At 39.8% G+C, this 19,005-nt stretch overlaps 1 protein-coding gene across 1 annotated transcript in view; it reads left to right on the forward strand.

The window, feature by feature from the left end:
* Positions 1 to 19,005, forward strand: part of trpm7 (transient receptor potential cation channel, subfamily M, member 7) — a 42,583-nt gene that overhangs the window by 7,593 nt on the left and 15,985 nt on the right. Inside the window, exons 2-19 of the mRNA XM_058088608.1 lie at positions 1,524 to 1,603; positions 2,949 to 2,987; positions 3,843 to 4,050; positions 5,410 to 5,623; positions 7,520 to 7,644; positions 7,725 to 7,896; positions 7,969 to 8,143; positions 9,309 to 9,432; positions 9,757 to 9,829; positions 12,202 to 12,302; positions 13,493 to 13,627; positions 13,707 to 13,760; positions 14,157 to 14,297; positions 14,431 to 14,565; positions 15,823 to 16,100; positions 16,222 to 16,450; positions 16,820 to 16,975; positions 17,043 to 17,186. Of these exons, the coding sequence (XP_057944591.1) occupies positions 1,524 to 1,603; positions 2,949 to 2,987; positions 3,843 to 4,050; positions 5,410 to 5,623; positions 7,520 to 7,644; positions 7,725 to 7,896; positions 7,969 to 8,143; positions 9,309 to 9,432; positions 9,757 to 9,829; positions 12,202 to 12,302; positions 13,493 to 13,627; positions 13,707 to 13,760; positions 14,157 to 14,297; positions 14,431 to 14,565; positions 15,823 to 16,100; positions 16,222 to 16,450; positions 16,820 to 16,975; positions 17,043 to 17,186 (2,583 nt within the window). The remainder of the gene's footprint in view (positions 1 to 1,523; positions 1,604 to 2,948; positions 2,988 to 3,842; positions 4,051 to 5,409; positions 5,624 to 7,519; positions 7,645 to 7,724; positions 7,897 to 7,968; positions 8,144 to 9,308; positions 9,433 to 9,756; positions 9,830 to 12,201; positions 12,303 to 13,492; positions 13,628 to 13,706; positions 13,761 to 14,156; positions 14,298 to 14,430; positions 14,566 to 15,822; positions 16,101 to 16,221; positions 16,451 to 16,819; positions 16,976 to 17,042; positions 17,187 to 19,005) is intronic.

Raw genomic sequence — 19,005 nt, forward strand, 5'->3', positions numbered from 1 at the left:
CTGCCCGTCCACTAATCCTGTCCCGCGCCTCCTTCATCGGCGCCTCCCTCGCCCTGGTCTAACGTCGACTCGCTCTCAGACACATTCATCTGCCACCCAAAACGGCTTCTTACACATTAACTGTCCACGCCGTTTGGTAAGGCTCCGACCTTTTCGCTGATCACTCAGCTTTTAACTCCGAGCCGGATCCCTGCGCTAACGGCATCACCGTCGACTTTGATATTGAAGAGAACATTACACGTGGGCGAATGCGTGGTGATTTGTTGCTGGCCAATCGGCGTTAAAGGGGGATTTCGACAAGTGCGGTTTTGGTCTGGGAGATGCACCGAGGGGCACTGGAATGTTCCTCTACAAAGCCCTTAAACACAGAGATGAAGAAGAGGACGGTCAGGTAGGCCGTGGAGAAATGTCGTGATAGGTTTGTGTAGATGTGGCCAAGCGGACTCCTTTACGGAACTTAACCAACCGTTAATGTTGAGGACAACTTTGTTTACAGAAGTTAAATATTCTGTAAATGTCATCTAAATCGGATAAGATCTTTGAGATATTAGAATCTGAACATTGGAAATTCAGATTGCACCCAAACGCACAATCTGGATCAGATCCAGATTAAGTTTGGTGTGACTTCACAGCTTTTGACTACTTGTTTACGCAGCAGATGTCATCTCCATCAAATTATACAGTATGAATATTTCTAAATTGTTCGTAGGGTTTTACATTTTAAATTGCTGCCATGTTTGGATCAGTTTTGACTTTGGATTTAGCGTGTTGTTTTCAAATAGCGTAAAATTTAACAAAGATATTCATGAAACTTATATGTGCCCTGTGATTGGCTGGCGACCAGTCCAGGGTGTACCCCGCCTCTCGCCCGAAGACAGCTGGGTGAGGAAAAAGCAGTAGAAAATGAATGAATATTCATGAAACTACATTTTATGGTTTGTTTTATTTCAACCAAATTTATTCCAATCAGAGTTGGATCCAGATTAGACTCTGTTTCGCTTTTCACACTCTGACTCTTCTTTTGTTTTTCAAATAAGATAAGATTTCACAGCAGTGTGAGTGTCTGAACTATTTATTAAGTTGCATTTTCAATAATTTATTTTATATTACAGCCGTCTTAATCAGATCTGGATGAAACATGGTTTGACTTTGTTAGAATTAAAATTTAAATCGAGGAAACAAAACAGCAGATATGATGATGTTCTTTTAAAAAGATTTTATTACTGATTTCAAGCAACTGTTTTCCAGCACTACTTGAAGTTCTTGAATGGATTCCTTCTGTATTATGTGAGGGATTAGCTGGATTAAGGCCTTACAATGGCTGAAAAACAAGTCGTGAGGCATTGATTGAAAATACCAGTTAAAAAATGCTTGCCTTTGGGGAAAAAGTAATTAATAATGTGATTACATTTTACAGATGCCTTCACCACATACATATACTGTATCTTCTCAACTGTGATTTCTGTGTGTCTTTTGACAAACCTCTAACTGATTATCTAATTTATTTTTCTTTTTTTTCCCAGTCCCAGAAACCCTGGATAGAAAGCACTTTCACCAAGAGGGAATGTGTGTACGTACTTCCAGTGTCAAAGGACCCCCACAGGTATGTGTTTTGCACTCTGGTAGTGAGTCTTGTGGTGGTCACCACGGTGACGCCGTAATTGTACGGAGGCCCAAACCACAACCATCACCACTCACATCAGAGGGGCTAAAAATGAGTCTGGTCTCAACCTGTACTCTGTAATGTCTGACTGTGATTACACTGTGAAGACGTGCTTATGCTACTCGACTGAAGTAACTGAAGAGTTCATTGTATTATTATTATTTGCCCGACATTTATTATCTCTATTTTTTATTAATTATTAATTAATTAATTTTATTACATTACTACTCAATCGATACGCACAAAATTTCACTTCAAATTCCAGAAAAGAGTAAAATTTCCTTACTTTCTCATTATATATTTTCAAGCATAAAAATAATTAAACTACCTACACTGGTCACAAGGTGTTTTTAATGTTCAGTGAGACACACAATCGCAGGAACAACAGGCATTTGTTGCAGGTTTGAATGATCTCACAACAGGCACAATAATAATAATAACATAACAATCGTAATGATAATAATCAGAATGATCGCATGGGCTCAAATTATGTCTACTATGTTGAGTAATAAGAGTATAAAGGTGACTATATTGATGTTATTTCATGTCTAGGGGGCTCTAATAATGCTAAAAAATACTTGTAAAATCTTGTAAAAAGGTTCCCTAACTATGAAAACATTTCATTTTGAATCCCACTTTGCTGAAGTTTTTATGACAGTCGGGTCTGGAAACAATTCACCGCAATAAACAAGGGATTACTATACTAGTATAATAATTTTCTGTGCAGGCCATGAATGTCCAAACTGCAGCCCAGGGGCAATTGTCGGGCCACAGTTTGTTTTTTGGGGGGTCCTCAGCACATAAAAATGAAATTAAACACAGCCCAGATGATGGCAAGGAATGATTCTGGCCTTGCTGGGATTTGGACACCCCTGGCCTAAACATAATTTTGTACAAAAATACTGTTTAACCTGCTTTGCCTGTCAACCATCTCTGTTTGTAGTTACTCTTTGAAAAAGTTTGCAACACCGAGTTATTCTTTTTCTACGTGTTTTCTTTTGCATCAATAATTTGCCTTTATGTTGCTCACAACGCCCAACGGAGGTATTGTTGATTTAGTTAGTTTTCTGAACAAGTACAAGTCTAGAGTCATGCACAACTCCTGCCAGTTATTCTCAAAACCACACTGTCATGGAAACAGGCATTCATAACATTCAGAAAGAGATTCTCTGAGCGCCTTGGCGGCACATGTGTTGATATTCTTGCGTCATTGCACTCCCTTGGATTGTATGAATCGACGCTTCTGCTGCCTAATGATTGTGTCATGTGTTTAAATTCCATCTAGATGCCTTCCAGGATGCCAGATCTGCCAGCAGCTAGTCCGGTGAGTATTGCTTCAGTAGTCTTTTGTTTCCTGCATTCTTCTTTTAGTCTGGAGGTGGGATTAGCTCAAGGGAATCTCATGTGACCCAGAAGGAACCTCCAGGCAAAATTAGTTAGTGTATAATTCCACTGAAAAGAAACCTGCCTGAGGAAACAAATAACTTCCAGGCATTCTTCGCTAACGTAATCACTTGAGTGGAGAAGCTCATTTCTGTTATCTGAACCTCACTATTAAAGCTTAATAGCTAAACAATATTGATACAGTAAACCTCAGATATATCGGATTCAATTGTTCTCACTGGTTTTGTCCGATATAAGCGAAATCCGTTATATGCGTATACCGGAAAATGTCCGTTTTACGCATATATCGGATTTATATCCGGTATATGCGTAAATCGGATTTTATCAGTTATAAAAAGGCACTTCCTTGACTATGTTTCCAATGTACCCGGACGCTGCAAACGCTGCAAATGACGTCGTATAGCGGCCTGTCACGATTCGGTGAATCGGAGCGCCACGATGCGGCCATCCGATATATGCGAGGGAAATTTAATGGAAATGCATTGGAACGGGACTGGAGATTTTGTCCGAAATAGGCGAAATCCGTTATAAAAAATCTGATATATGCAATGAATTTTTATTGGAAATGCATTACAGAAAAATTGGTTCTTTTTTATCTGTCCGTTGTGAGCGAATTTCCGATATATCAGAGTCCGATATATCCGAGGTTTACTGTAATAAAAAATAGAATAATACTGCAGTACTTTAGTTCTAGTTTTGTGCTTGAAGGTGTATGCATACTCTTTTGTTTCATAACGGTTCATGTCAATCTCATAAGATGCATGTCCTTGTGCAGGTGCTGCTGCGGGCGGCTGGTGCGGCAACATGTCGGCTTCACAGCCAGCTTGGCCAACAAGTACTCGGATGTGAAGCTGGGTGAGAGCTCCGGCAGGCCCAGGCCGGAGCTGGAGGAGTGGTCGGTGGAAAAACACACAGAGGCCAGACCCACTGACGCCTATGGTGTCGTTAACTTCCAGGGAGGCTCGCACTCCTATCGAGCCAAGGTAGGAGGGGGTCATACGTATATAGCAGGTCACATGGTATTCAACTGGCAACCCGCGGGCCTGGTCAGACCTACAAGAGAGCGAAATAGATTCCTGAAAACACCTATGCTGTCATAAAAGGACTCTTTGACTAGTGTTTTTGCAAAACAGTGGAGCTGTTGTGCATGAGGATGACCTGATACAACTTTTTTTAAACTTTTGATCTGATGGCGATATGACATCCTTGAATATTGGATGATAATGATATTGATATCAACACAAAATCATACATATTTATTTTTTTAATGTCAGAAAAGGCTTCATCAAGTGCTATTACTCCAACATAGCAATAGTTAATTAATTAAACCAGGGGTTGGCAAAGTACAGCCTGGGCGACCCCATCTGACCCACCAGATACTTGTGCATGACAAGTTTTGCAACTTTTTTAGCACACTAGAAAACACTTGTTTGTTGGGATCACATGGGCTCTATGCGGTCACTGGTGGGTAGATGTGCTGGGGCGGAGTCTGGAATCTGTACGGGATCTTGGTGTAGCGTTTTTGCAGTGAAAGCTTAGAAACTTTGTTGGAAAAGTTGATCGCTCCTGTCATGTATAGGATCTTCGACTAATGTTTCGCCTGCAAGGTCAGTAATAGGACCTTGCAATGTGCAATTAAAGTGGTTTCGGTAGCTGAAAACAAACAAACATATATGTACATTTAGGGGTTTTTTTGGTTGTTGTGGTGGTATTTTGTTTTTTTAAAGACACATCACATATTGGATGGGTAACTGCTATGGCGTGGAGAAGGGGTAGGATTTAATAAGCTTTGCTTCTTCCTGCTCCTTTTCAGACATGTGTAGTAATGAGGTGTTGTGTGTGTGTGTGTGTGTGTGTGTATATATATATATATATATATATATATATATATATATATATACCTTATTTTAAAAAGGAGAAAACGGATGACGAGATGACGAGTCAAAGTGAGCCCCTGGGTTTGATACCTGGGATGTGCAAAGAGATTGAATATGTGAGGGGTGCATTGGAAAAAAAGTTAAATCGGTTTTCTGTGAAAATATGAACTGTAAATTTTGATTTATATATATTTATATATATGTGTGTGTGTGTGTGTATATATATGTATACATATATACATATATATAAATACATAGATATTGTAAGTGTATATGTGAGAAAGAATAATGTAACATAGTATGCATCTCTGAAATAAATTAAGGAAAAAAAAGAAAGACCTCTACTAATTAGTTTTTCCCTTTTTAGCCATATTAGTAAAGTGTGGGAACTCCTACAATGCACTTAAAATGTAAATGTATGACCTAAATTCTTAAATGTTTCTTCCTTTTCTGTTCATATGACAGTATGTGCGTTTGTCCCACGACTCTCGTCCGGAGAGTATCCTGCGGCTGATGCTGAAGGAGTGGCACATGGAGCTTCCCAAGATCCTCATCTCTGTCCACGGCGGGGTCCAGAACTTTGATCTGCATCCTCGCATCAAGCAGGTGGTGGGCAAAGGCCTCATCAAGGCTGCCGTCACCACGGGCGCCTGGATTCTCACCGGAGGGGTCAACACAGGTTTTTGGATTTGCTTTATTTTCAGGCTGTGTGACTGGTTGACTGTAACAAACTAGTTACTAGAAATTGTTCAGTGTAGGACCAGTGTTTGTACACACACAACTAACAATTATCTGATGGGGCTTAAGCTGTAATAGCAGGCGCTATAAGTGTGTCACCACTGTGTTAAGACGGTGCGGTCTCATTGTAGTGTCAACACTCCGAGGGTCAATTAACCAGACCACTTATTACTTTTAAGCCGCCCGTGCCATTGAAGGTGGTCTTTTACTGCTTAATTCAGACGATCCGTTACCCAAATGTTGAGCTAATCTGACTGTTGTTGTTGTCGTCGCACTGGAGGTGTTTTAGACCGTCTGGTGTTTTGACCACTTGAGTTTTGGAGAACACGTTTCACTTCACCAATTTGTTTTAAGTAGCAGTAAGGTATACTTTGTATACAGTTGATAATTTAGCAAAACATGCGCCCCTGCTATAGAGGACCTATTAATTTTTCGGATTAAAGTCAACATATACCATAACACATATTATACCTTTTAAATATATGTATATGTATATAGTCTTACATTAAACAATGCCAACGTTTCAGATAATGAGGATGGCTGTGAATGCTCGGTTTAATAGAGTTCTTTCCAATGTTGGCTGTTTGTGACATCACAGGTAGCCGGGCATGCGCTATAGACTCGAGTACTGCCCTCCTCACATCTTTGCTTCACTCTGTTTACGGTTGGTTGTTAGCTATGACTCCCAGGAAATCTTTCTAAGAAGCAAGCTCAGGCAGACGTGGTTGGAGATGGTGTTTCCCAGCAAGACAAAAATATTTCCATCTGTCTCGATAGGTGTATTAATGTTGGGCACAATATGCCTCTATTCTGTAAACACAGACCTAGTACTACGTTACCACTCTTAGAGTTCATACACGGTAAGACAGGGGTCTCCAGCCAGTCGCTCGTAACCACTTTTCAATTCCCTTGATTGATTTATTATCAACTCCTACATCCACAAAATTAGAAAGTGGGATTTGGCAGTATTCTGGAAGTACTTGGGAGTGTGACAAATCACAGTAGAGTGGGCGTGCTCGGAGGCGGGTGACGGGAGGAATAAATTAAAACAAACTGCTTTGGAAATACAAGGAAAGACAGTTGGAATGGGTGCGCATTCCGGAAGATATAGAAAGTTTCCTGTGCGGTTTATTGTGTGTAGCTGCTCTATAGGAGTCCACAACTCAATACAAAGGGATGAAAAATAGCACAATTGGTCCCTTTTTAACCTGTATAAGTGTGATTGACATGACATTTTTCAAATAGTTTAATGAACAATGTTTACTTTCTATGCCTGTCAAAGGCAAGACAAAAATATTTCCATCTGTCTTGATGGGTGTATTAATGTTGGGCACATTATGCCTCTATTCTGTAAACGCAGACCTAGTACTATGTTACCACTCTTAGAGTTCATACACGGTAAGACAGGGGTCTCCAGCCAGTCGCTCCTAACCACTTTTCAATTCCTTTTATTCATTTATTATCAACTCCTACACTCACATAATTAGAAAGTGGGATTTGGCAGTAGTCTGGAAGTACTTGGGAGTGTGACAAATCACAGTAGAGTGGGCGTGCTTGGAGGCGGGCGAAATTAAAACAAACCGCTTTGGAAATACAAGGAAAGACAGTTGGAATAGGTGCAGAGTCTGGAAGATATAGAAAGTTTATTGTGTGTAGCTGCTCTATAGGAGTCCACAACTTTATACAAAGGGATGAAAAATTAGCACAATAGGTCCATTTTTAACCTGTGTAAGTCTGATTGACATGACATTTTTCAAACAGTTTAATGAACATGGAACAGAAAAAATAATGTGTGGGCATAAAAAAACCCTTTCTGATCCTTGCCTTTTTCCCACAGGTGTAGCAAAGCATGTCGGCGAAGCTCTCAAAGAGCACAGTTCCAGATCATCAAAAAAGATTTGCACTATTGGCATCGCACCTTGGGGAGTCATTGAAAACAGGAACGACCTGATCGGCAAAGACGTAAGTCGTCATTTCAAGTCACACTTCGGATCGCAACCCAACTGTTGTTAAAGTGCCTGCCCTGTCTCTTGGCGACGCAGATCATCGCTCCGTATCAGACGCTACTCAACCCTCTCAGCAAACTCAACGTTCTGAACAACCTTCACTCTCATTTCCTCCTGGTGGACGACGGTACGGTGGGCAAGTATGGCGCGGAAGTCCAGCTGCGACGGGATCTGGAGAAGCACATCAACCTCCAAAGAATACATGCACGTAAGAGACTCTTTCATGTAGTCAGGATCATTGCTGAAGGTTAGATGTGGAGCCTGTCTTCTTCTTTTGCAGGTATCGGTCAGGGTGTTCCTGTAGTGGCGCTTATCTTCGAGGGTGGTCCCAATGTGATCTTGACCGTGCTTGATTACCTTCAAGAAAGCCCTCCTGTACCGGTGGTGGTGTGTGAGGGGACGGGCCGGGCTGCCGACATACTAGCCTATGTCCACAAGCAGACCGAGGAGGGGGGGTAAGACACTTGAATATTTGTGTTAAAACAAAAAAACTGATTAAGAGATACGACCAAGCATTCATGTTGATGTCTCTGATCTATTTTTGTCCCACTAGGATCCTTTTAAAACTAACTGAGGGAATAATCTTCTTACAGAATTACACATTCTGTGTGTTTTTAATGTCAGCGTCCCCACAAATGTGTAGCATGAACTACTAATCCTGTCAAGCTGACTCAGCCTGCAGCGTGGCAGGAGTTTGATTTTTGTTTTTGCCCTTTCAATCAGCTTGACGGGCAAGATTACACTTTTCCGAAGTAATACATTAATGCATATGAAACCATCAAAATATGAAACGTCTGTCAATGTTTACTTTCTGTGGTTGAAATTTGCAAGGGGTTTATTATGGTGGAATGCCTTATGATTTAGTGGTCATAAAAATAAAAGCACCCCTGATTTTAGAGCTCAGGCACAGTGACTGTTTGTTTCTGTTGCATCAAATTAACTGACTGGTAAGTAACGATATACTCAGTTATACAAAACCAATGTGTCATAATCAATGCAATCTCGAATCACACTTTTCCTACCCTTCTGTGGTGGCATCACAAAAAAAGCCTAAACTTAAGTAATCCCATTGTTTGCCTTTTGAGGCATTATTTGCCAGAATAGGGTGGCACGGTGGTCTAGTGGTTAGCGCGCAGACCTCACAGCTAGGAGACCAGGGTTCAATTCCACCCTCTGCCATCTCTGTGTGGAGTTTGCATGTTCTCCCTGTGCATGCGTGGGTTTTCTCCGGGTACTCCGGTATTCCGGTACACATTCCAAAAACATGCTAGGTTAATTGGCGACTCCAAATTGTCCATAGGTATGAATGTGAGTGTGAATGGTTTTTTGTCTATATGTGCCCTGTGATTGGCTGGCGACCAGTCCAGGGTGTACCCCGCCTCTCGCCCGAAGACAGCTGGGATAGGCTCCAGCACCCCCGCGACAAAGCGGAAAAAGCGGTAGAAAATGAATGAATGAATTTGCCAGAATACTCTATTGTACGGCTTTTGACTGTTCCACCGTAGCAACCAACAGCACTTCAGCACACCATAGCTTTGTTTACTACATTTTTGCCAATTTTTTTTTTTTCAGAATAATTGCCGAAGGAATAACAGCATTGCACTGTAAATCTTTTTTCAGTGGTCTTCCAGACGGCGTGGAGGCGGACATCATCGCAACCATCAAGAAAACCTTCAACTTCAGCCAGAGTGACGCCATCCATCTTTTTCAGACTCTGATGGAGTGCATGAAGAGGAAAGAACTGGTACATCTCAACTAAGCTCTATAAACAATCATGCATCCAAAAACTTTGCCTTTTTTACGAAAGTAGTTATTCTCACATTTTGACAGACTGCTATTAATTTAAGTTGCAGTGGTGTAGAACTGCACTGCATCACACTGAGACCTGTTTCTAATACTCCTGTAGCTACTAAGTAAGGTAACCAAAACATTTGTAACACGCCTCATTATGGTGTAGTGCAGTTCAACATCATGTATGTTGTATATGTATATTTTAGTATTACAGTTAAAGAAGCCATTCACATCCATGGGCCCTTGATGCTGAGAGCTGATGTTTATTTCCAAACAGATCACCGTGTTTCATCTCAGCTCAGAGGAGAGCCAGGACATTGACGTCGCCATCCTGAGGGCCTTACTCCAAGGTTGGTACACTTAGATGATTTCTTCCTGTTCTTCCCATACTTGTCTAATAATAAAGGAGCATCTCTACTAGAGTGAAGGCCATGTTTATTCAGTGTCTTCATCTGCTGAGGCAAACGTTATAAGATTTCTGGGCTCTGCTTTCTATGTTTGTTCTGTTATTGATATGCTTTGAGAGCAGTTCAGCCCTATTTGCCTTTGTGTTCCTGAGGAGATCACATTCTTTGCAGTCACAGGCTCTACATCACTGCCGAGCTGCGTGTAATATGTTTAAGAAAGACAACCCAGTCAGTTGAAAGTCCATTTGACAACTTTGAAGTTGACGGCAGTAACTTATTACTACCTACCTGGAGAGTGCTTCTTTGCCCTGGCTTAATTTAGACAAAAGCCAAGAATGTGTGTGTGGTGGCCGCAGGTGATCAATCGTATTCAGTCACTGCGGGTGATTGTGACCGAAAAAGTCCGCACAGACAAATATTTGTCAGACCGCGGGGTGTTCATGCTGGTCAAACAGTAACTCATCCTTGAAGGACCCTGAGTGTCTAAATCAGCGGTCTCAAACATGCGGCCCGCGGGCCAAATGTGGCCCGCAGGACACTAGTTTGAGGCCCCCGCCTTGATATGAAAGTTTAATGTTAGTGCGGCCCGCGCAAGTTTGATATGGATGCTGTATGGTATCATGTACCCAGAAAAAAATATTACATTTGATTAATGTTCATGTTAAAGGTTAAATAACTGTTAATAGTTATCCTCCCTATCTGTGTGGAAGTGGTAAGTTTTTGGCTATTTAAGTTTAAAGGAAATAACTTGGAGGCTACCGTTTAGGTCGCTAGCTCTCTAGTTTGAGCGTTAGCATGTGTCTCAAGACCCTGCAGTTGCGCAATATGTTGTAAATAAAAAAGAGTATAAATGTGACTATAGTCGTGTTTTGTCATGTCTACAGGGCTCTAATAATGCTTTGTTCATTTTAATCTGAAAAAAATAATTTGTCTACCCACCAACTATATGTGGTTTCTTAAGTTTTTATTATTTGCCATTTTATTATTATTATTATATTTATTTATTTATTACTGATTGATTGATTTTCTTTATTCTTGATTTGTTTATTTATTTTTCATCTTATTTTGTGTAGAAAAATAAAAATTAAGATATTTGAGAACAGTGGAATGTTTTATCAGAGCTTTCCTTGTAGAAAATTGGAACCAAAGCAAAGTTTTTTAAAAAAAAATGTTTTTAATAAATGCTTTTTTTTTTGTTTTTTTTGGAAAACCTGATGCGGCCCAGTCTCACTCATTCCCGAGCTCCAGTGGCCCCCAAGTAAATTGAGTTTGAGACCCCTGGTCTAAATCTTTAAACTACGTTACCCTTTACAGTGCAAGGAACCATATTTGGTCATTTGAAGTCAACATGCACCCCACTTCAAGGTCATAGAAATGTGCAATTTCTCCAATCATAAAAAAAGAAAGGTATAACGAAAATTATTTATTATACAAATATATAAAAAAATGTTTTTAGCAGTATTCATTTGATTATTTTATTCATTTCTGTATGAAATAGTCAGTGAGGTCCCTTTTATGTGGTGAAAGACTGCAAAGTGGTGTTTTCCAGTATGGCTATTTATTACGCTGCAGGCAGCATTTAGCAGACATGGTGTGTTGTGGGAAGTCCAGGGTTGTTAAATCATCACTAGAAATGTAGTACATGTGGGAACGCTGCTGGGAAATAATTTTAAGTCGTATTTTGAAGTTTGACAGTCCTATTTTTTTTTTGTACAGGAAATATGACAAAACCTTTGGACCACAAGTAATTCATTATTCATTAATATGGGTTAGGAGTTGAACCCTTATTTCTTTATTTTTCCCAAGACATTTTGGGCAAATCTATGCATCCAACTTTGTGGGAACAGATTACACTTCCATAATAGCATGTAGAAAAATGAATAGAAAGAAATGGAGATTAAAATTGTATATTTAATGCTATACTTTCTTCATACAGTATCTATTATAGAACATTCATTTATACCATGTGTCCAGCATGTGGTCTGGTCTCAAATAATGTTGACAATATTTTTGAGCACAATAAACATTTCAAAACGTGGCAGCATTGTTTTGTGACTCATTTAAATAAAGTTTGTTTCTTAAAATTAATGTTAAAAGCTTTATGCATCTCCTCGTCTAGTGAGTTGGGTGTCTTACTGAACAGTCATGTACCATGTGGCTTCATATACAAATGTGTTCTATTTACTCGCCAACTCCTGCCCAACTAAACCGTCTAATCTTGTTAAGATGGCTAACAGGAAGTACACAGTTAATAAGGCTTACCTTCCACTGACAATGTATCTATCTAATGCAAGTTCTCACCTGGTGTGTTCCAGGCACAAACGCTTCTGCCTTCGATCAGCTGGTCCTGACTCTGGCCTGGGACCGTGTGGACATTGCCAAGAATCATGTGTTTGTGTACGGACAGCAGCTCTTGGTATGTGTATGCGAGTGAGTGCGATGTTTGCTCAGTTCAGCCAAAAAACCTTTGGACTGGGCCGGTATGACCCCAGAATCTCAAATGACCACTATGCGCTGTCTGATGGGGGGCCAGGGGGCAGGGGCCGTGAGCGGCTTGACTGTAACATGAACTCACACAGTTGTCGTCATAGGATGCCCTCTGTGGTGCTGTTTGTTTTCAATCTTTTTTTCAAGGCAGGACATATCACTCAGATTTATTCACGTTATCTGACAAAATTTAGTACACCCCTCACATTTCAGCAAATTTTATCTTCTCAAGGGACATTGCTGTGTTGTTGTTTTTTTTCTACTCACTTGTCTTACCAGCTATTAAGGGAATAATGGCTGCTCATTTTCAGTGTATAGTAAATCTATGCTTCTTCACAAGCTGTACATTGACTACTAGTAAAATCAAATTTAGTATTATTGTCCTTGAGAAGAAATACTGTCATAGTCATATAATATAATAATGGTTGCTGAAATGAGAGGGTGAACAGTACTTTTTTGAGGCATCAGTATTTGAGAAACGGATCGTCACTCTTCACTGTCATTTGTTTGTCTCTCTTTGTATGCAGGTTAGTTCTAAAATCAAAAAAATCAAATCAAATTTAGTATTATTGTCCTTGAGTAGAAATACTGTCATAATCGTATAATATAATACAGTAAACCTCAGATATATCGGAAATTCGCTCACAACGGACAGATAAAAAAGAACCAATTTTTCTGTAATGCATTTCCAATTAAAATTCATTGCATATATCGGATTTCGCCTATTTCGGACAAAATCTCCAGTCCCGTTCCAATGCATTTCCATTAAATTTCCCTCACATATATCGGATGGCCGCATCGTGGCGCTCCGATTCGCCGAATCGTGACAGGCCGCTATACGACGTCATTTGCAGCATTTGCAGCGTTGCCTGCGCGTCCAGGTACATTGGAAACATAGTCAAGGAAGTGCCTTTTTATAACGGATAAAATCCGATTTACGCATATACCGGATATAAATCCGATATATGCGTAAAACGGACATTTTCCGGTATACGCATATAACGGATTCCGCTTATATCGGACAAAACCAGTGGGAACAGTACTTTTTTTGAGGCATCAATATTTGTGAAACGAATCGTCACTCTTCACCCTCATTTGTTTGTCTCTTTTTGTGTGCAGGTTAGCTCCTTGGAGCAAGCCATGCTTGATGCCCTCATCATGGACAGAGTGGATTTTGTCAAGTTGTTGATCGAAAACGGTGTCAGCATGCACCGCTTCCTGACAATCACTCGGCTTGAGGAGCTTTACAACACTGTAACGTGATGAAACACAAGTCAAGGAAAATAAATGTTGTAACTTATTTTTCCTAATCCATTGTCTCTCCCATTTTTAGAAACAACCTCCCAACAATCCAACCCTCCTCCACCTGGTTCGAGATGTTAAGCAGGTTGGTGGTGACTGCAACGTTCTTTAATTTTACACCACTATGTACATCTGTGCAATACTTGCTTTTATAGTCAGTATAGTTACTCCAGACCCCATTCGCTGTGCAATATCTGATCAACCTCCATGTGCAATATTAAGGGCTTTAAATGCAATATGTGAAGTATTTCCATAATGCCTCATATTAACTCTCTAACAAGATCTCAGTGTATAGACTGGTCATATATCTCATCTGGTTTCATATTATCTACATACTGTATTGTATATAACTCTGGGAAAAACTGTTGATTTTGTTAATACTTGTTGTTTATATTGTTTATTTTTCTATATTGTGTATTTTGTACTGCTTAACTGACTCTGTACTCTTGCTGCTGTGCAATACAAATTTTTCTTTTCACAGAGTCACCTGCCTCCAAACTACAAGATCACCTTGATTGATGTGGGCCTGGTTATTGAGTACCTCATGGGCGGGACTTATAGGTGCAACTACACCAGGAAACGCTTTAGAATCATTTACAACAATCTCCATGGCAACAGTCGGGTGAGTGGGGACCCTTTTTAACTCTTACCTAATTACAAGTACTAATAGTATATCATTATGTCATGTGCCATTTTGAACAAAAGGTTTTGGAATTAATTGCAAATTACTAAAATGTCTCCATATTTTTACACAGAGGTCCGGTCGCCACACAGCTGGTCCAGGCGGTCATTTGAGGAAAAGTCATGAGTCATTCAGCATGCAGGCCGATAAGAAGGAGAAGACCAGGCACAACCATTTCATCAAGACTGCACAGCCGTACAAACCTAAGGTAAAACAACATTAAACCAAGTGAAATCAAACATAATCAGTTTCAGTTTAATGGGACTTCAGAGCAATTTTTCCACATTGGAAATATTTAAAAAATATGTACAAGGGTAATACTGTTTCCAATTATTAAGTGTAAAAATAACAAACTAGTACAAAGGGGGGAAAACTATAAGGGCTTTACATATTTGCGGAGTCTGAATCCCCTTCAGCTTATATCTGAGGTAAACAAAAAAGATGGGACAAGTCATTCCTTTTGACCTTCGGTCTAGAGCAGGGGTGGGCAAACTTTTTGACTCGCGGGCCGCATTAATTTAACAAAATTGACGAGAGGGATTATGTAGTATTTTACACGTAACAGTCCATTTTTACACCTATATTTTTACACATATTTTACATGTAAAAGTGTCATGCAATCTGCTATATGTGCACTTTGAAATCATTTATTTGATGTAAAGTGTGTTATAAATGTATTATTATTATTTTTATTAGAATTATTATTATTATTAGTTATAGTAATGTTATTATATTATTATTATTATTTTGTTAATAATAATAATAATATTACTACCATTATTATATTAATATTATTAACAACAATATTAATATAATAGTAGTATTATTATCATTATTGACAACAACATTATTATTATTATTTGTATTACTATTATTGTGCTTGTGCTCCTTTTTCCAGGAGTATTTTGTAATATTACTACCATTATTATATTAATATTATTAACAACAATATTAATATAATAGTATTATTATTATCATTATTGACAACATTATTATTATTATTATTATTACTATTATTGTGCTTGTGCTCCTTTTTCCAGGAGCATTTTGTAAACAACAGACCATATCAAATAACGAAATTGATAAAGCAGCTACCTCAACCATCAAAAAGTTGGCTCAAGCCATGATGCCAGGTTGTATGTTGAGTTTAAATGAAATACTTTGGAAAAAACAGGCGGGCCATATTGAAACACTTGGCGGGCCGGATGTGGCCCCCGGGCCGTAGTTTGCCCACCCCTGGTCTAGAGCAATGTCTTGTGTGATGTCATTCTGGTTGGGTTCAAGTTCGCCCTCTGATTTGATTGATTGATTGCTGAACTACAGTCTTGTGAAGTGCACCGATGCAATGTCATCATGTCAGCTCTTCATCTTAATGGACCAAGTGATAAAAGAACTTGGGAGGTTCCACTTTATTACAGCTACTAACCTCTCTACTACCCTAACTCCTGCTCTCGTCTCCTCTCAGCTGGAGCCAACCAAAGAGCAGAACAAGAAACGTGTTAAAGAAGAGATCGTGGACATTGATGACCCGGAGACGCGGCGATTTCCCTACCCTTTCAACGAACTGCTGGTGTGGGCCGTGCTCATGAAACGGCAGAAAATGTCGCTGTTCTTCTGGCAGCACGGCGAGGAGAACATGGCGAAAGCTCTGGTAGCCTGCAAACTCTGCCGCTCGATGGGCTACGAGGCCAAGAAGAGCGACGTGGTGGACGACACATCAGAGGAGCTCAAGGAGTACTCCAAGTAGGTTTCTTGTTAGCAATTTAGAAGTGATGTTGCTCACATTAAGATGATGAAAACATCTCATCAGCTTCTTGTAATCGTATACTAATCATTCTGACAATAAGCGCTGGTGTTTTTCCAGTGAGTTTGGCACGTTGGCTGTGGACCTGCTAGAGCAGTCCTTCAGGCAGGACGAGACCATGGCTATGAAGCTGCTGACCTACGAACTGAAGAACTGGAGTAACTCCACTTGTTTGAAGCTGGCCGTCTCCTCTCACCTGCGACCCTTTGTGGCTCACACCTGCACCCAGCTGCTATTGTCTGACATGTGGATGGGGCGGCTAAACATGCGCAAGAACTCCTGGTACAAGGTTCATGCTCCCTTTTTTTGTGGTTTCTTTTGACGAGAATAGGAAAACGTGAAAGTGAAACCTCCATTAAAAAAAAAAAAATTAAAAAAAACTTTCTAAAAAAAATACACCGAAGAAATCACACCACAGAAGACTACCACTGTTGGTAAAAAGGAAATGTGATGATAACCATAGAACAAGAAATTGTTCTATTATTGAAGGTTCTGACATAGAGGCCCAGTGGGATACATTGTGGTCATCTGCAACCATGCATTTCAAGCCCAACAATGTGGTTACTTTGGTGGTTGATTAATTGTGTTGCTAGTATCTAGCTTACCTTATTTAGCTTCTTAATATATACAACCCACCCACCTCTGTATTTGTCTCCAGGTCATTCTGAGCATCCTGGTGCCTCCTGCCATCCTGCTGCTGGAGTACAAGTCCAAAGCTGAGATGGCTCACATCCCGCAGAGCCAGGATGATCACCAAATGACCATGGAGGACAGCGAAAACAACTTCCAGAACATCGTTGACGACATTCAAATGGTTAGATTTACACTACATATATACACTGCTGTGTGTGTGTACTTTGCTAAATTGAAGTTCTTTGTAGGATGTGTTCAAGGAGTCCAGATCCTCCGACCCTGTTGAGGCAAAGACTGACATGGAAACACCCGTACGCTCAAGAAAATTGCCATTAACCAGAAAAATATATGCCTTTTACCACGCTCCCATTGTCAAGTTCTGGTCCAACACGGTATGTAGACAACTAACATTTCTTAAAGTTGCACTCTCATTGCTCATAATAACACCGGGTAAAGTGTGATTCAAATTTGTGAGTGTCTACATCAGGGGTCTCAAACTCAATTTACCTGGGGGCCACTGGAGCTAGGGTCTGGGCAAGGCTGGGCCGCATCAGGTTTTCCAAAAAAAAAAAAAAAACGCATGTATTAAAAACAGAAAAATATACAAACTTTTTCAGTGCTTTGGTTCTGATTTTCTACAAGAAAAGCTCTGATAAAACATTCCACTGTTCTCAAATTTTTATTTTTCTGCACAAAATAAGATGAAAAATAAATAAACAAATCAAGAATAAAGAAAATCAATCAATCAGTAATAAATAAATATAATAATAATAATAAAACGGCAAATAATAAAAACTTAAGAAACCACATATAGTTGGTGGGTAGACAAATTATTTTTTTCAGATTAAAATGAACAAAGCATTATTAGAGCCCTGTAGACATGACAAAACACGACTATAGTCACATTTATACTTTTTTTTATTTACAACATATTGCGCAACCGCAGGGTCTTGAGACACATGCTAACTCGCAAACTAGAGAGCTAGCGACCTAAACGGTAGCCTCCAAGTTATTTCCTTTAAACTTAAATAGCCAAAAACTTACCACTTCCACACGGATAGGGAGGATAACTATTAACAGTTATTTAACCTTTAGCATGAACATTAATCAAACGTAATAATTTTTTCTGGGTACATGATACCATACAGCATCCATATCAAACTTGCGCGGGCCGCACTAACATTAAACTTTCATATCAAGGCGGGGGCCTCAAACTAGTGTCCTGTTTGAGACCCCTGGTCTACATCTTTAGACTCATGAGGTACCTTGGAGCTCAATTGACATTCAGTTCATTATTATTATTATTACAGTAAAAGTACTGTAATGGTACGACAAGTATCAGGCAAGTTTTATTTTTAAAAATTTTAAGTAATGCTGGTGCTATCCTGTGGGATGTTTTTAAATTTAGTTTTTTTATGTAGTGTGAATGCTTGTGGCTTTCTGCTCACTGGCAAGTCATCACATTCACAGTCATGCTTGAGTTGACCTCATCTCCTCCCACCTGCTGTTGTGCGTCTTTGTGTCTGTCGTTGGCATGCCCGAGGCAGGTTCTCATATACAGTATGTGAGAGTTGCCACTCAAGTACTTCTATTTACAAGGAAAAGAGTTTGTTTTTTTTTGTAGATAGCATCAGTATAAGTAGCAATTAGCATATCCAAGATTCTGGGCCTCCTTGCGTCTAGGTTCTGACCTACGTGCCATAACTCAATCATCAGATGGGATCTAAATGGTTGATTTCCCAGCACCTTTTTAACGTTATAGTTCACAGTGTGTCTTTCTTTTTAAAGCTTCACTGGGTCCGTGTTCTATCAGCTTGGTCTTGGCATGCGTGCACCTCACACCCATCTATGTGCTAATTCTCTTACTTTCCCACAGTCGGTTTGTTGATACTGCACTCTAAATAGAATTTTTTTTTTTCACCAGCACACACTCCCCACTGCCCCACCCTCCTCACCAATCAATACCTTTCGATAAACTAGATAGACATTGTACCGTAAATTCCGTAACTTTTTTCCCAAACTCTCAACCCTGCGGCTTACTCAGTGATGCGGCAAATTTATGTAATTTTTCTAACGGCCGCCAGGGGCTCTCGAGTAGAAAAGGTAAGATTAAGACCGGTGGAATATATGCGTCGTGGAAGACTTCTTGCAACTTCTTGTCTTGTGCATAAATGAAATTAGTGTGAACATATCCTCATCATGGAAAATGCA

This window comes from Doryrhamphus excisus, chromosome 12 (genome assembly GCF_030265055.1).
Source record: "Doryrhamphus excisus isolate RoL2022-K1 chromosome 12, RoL_Dexc_1.0, whole genome shotgun sequence".
Taxonomy (NCBI): Eukaryota; Metazoa; Chordata; class Actinopteri; order Syngnathiformes; family Syngnathidae; genus Doryrhamphus; species Doryrhamphus excisus.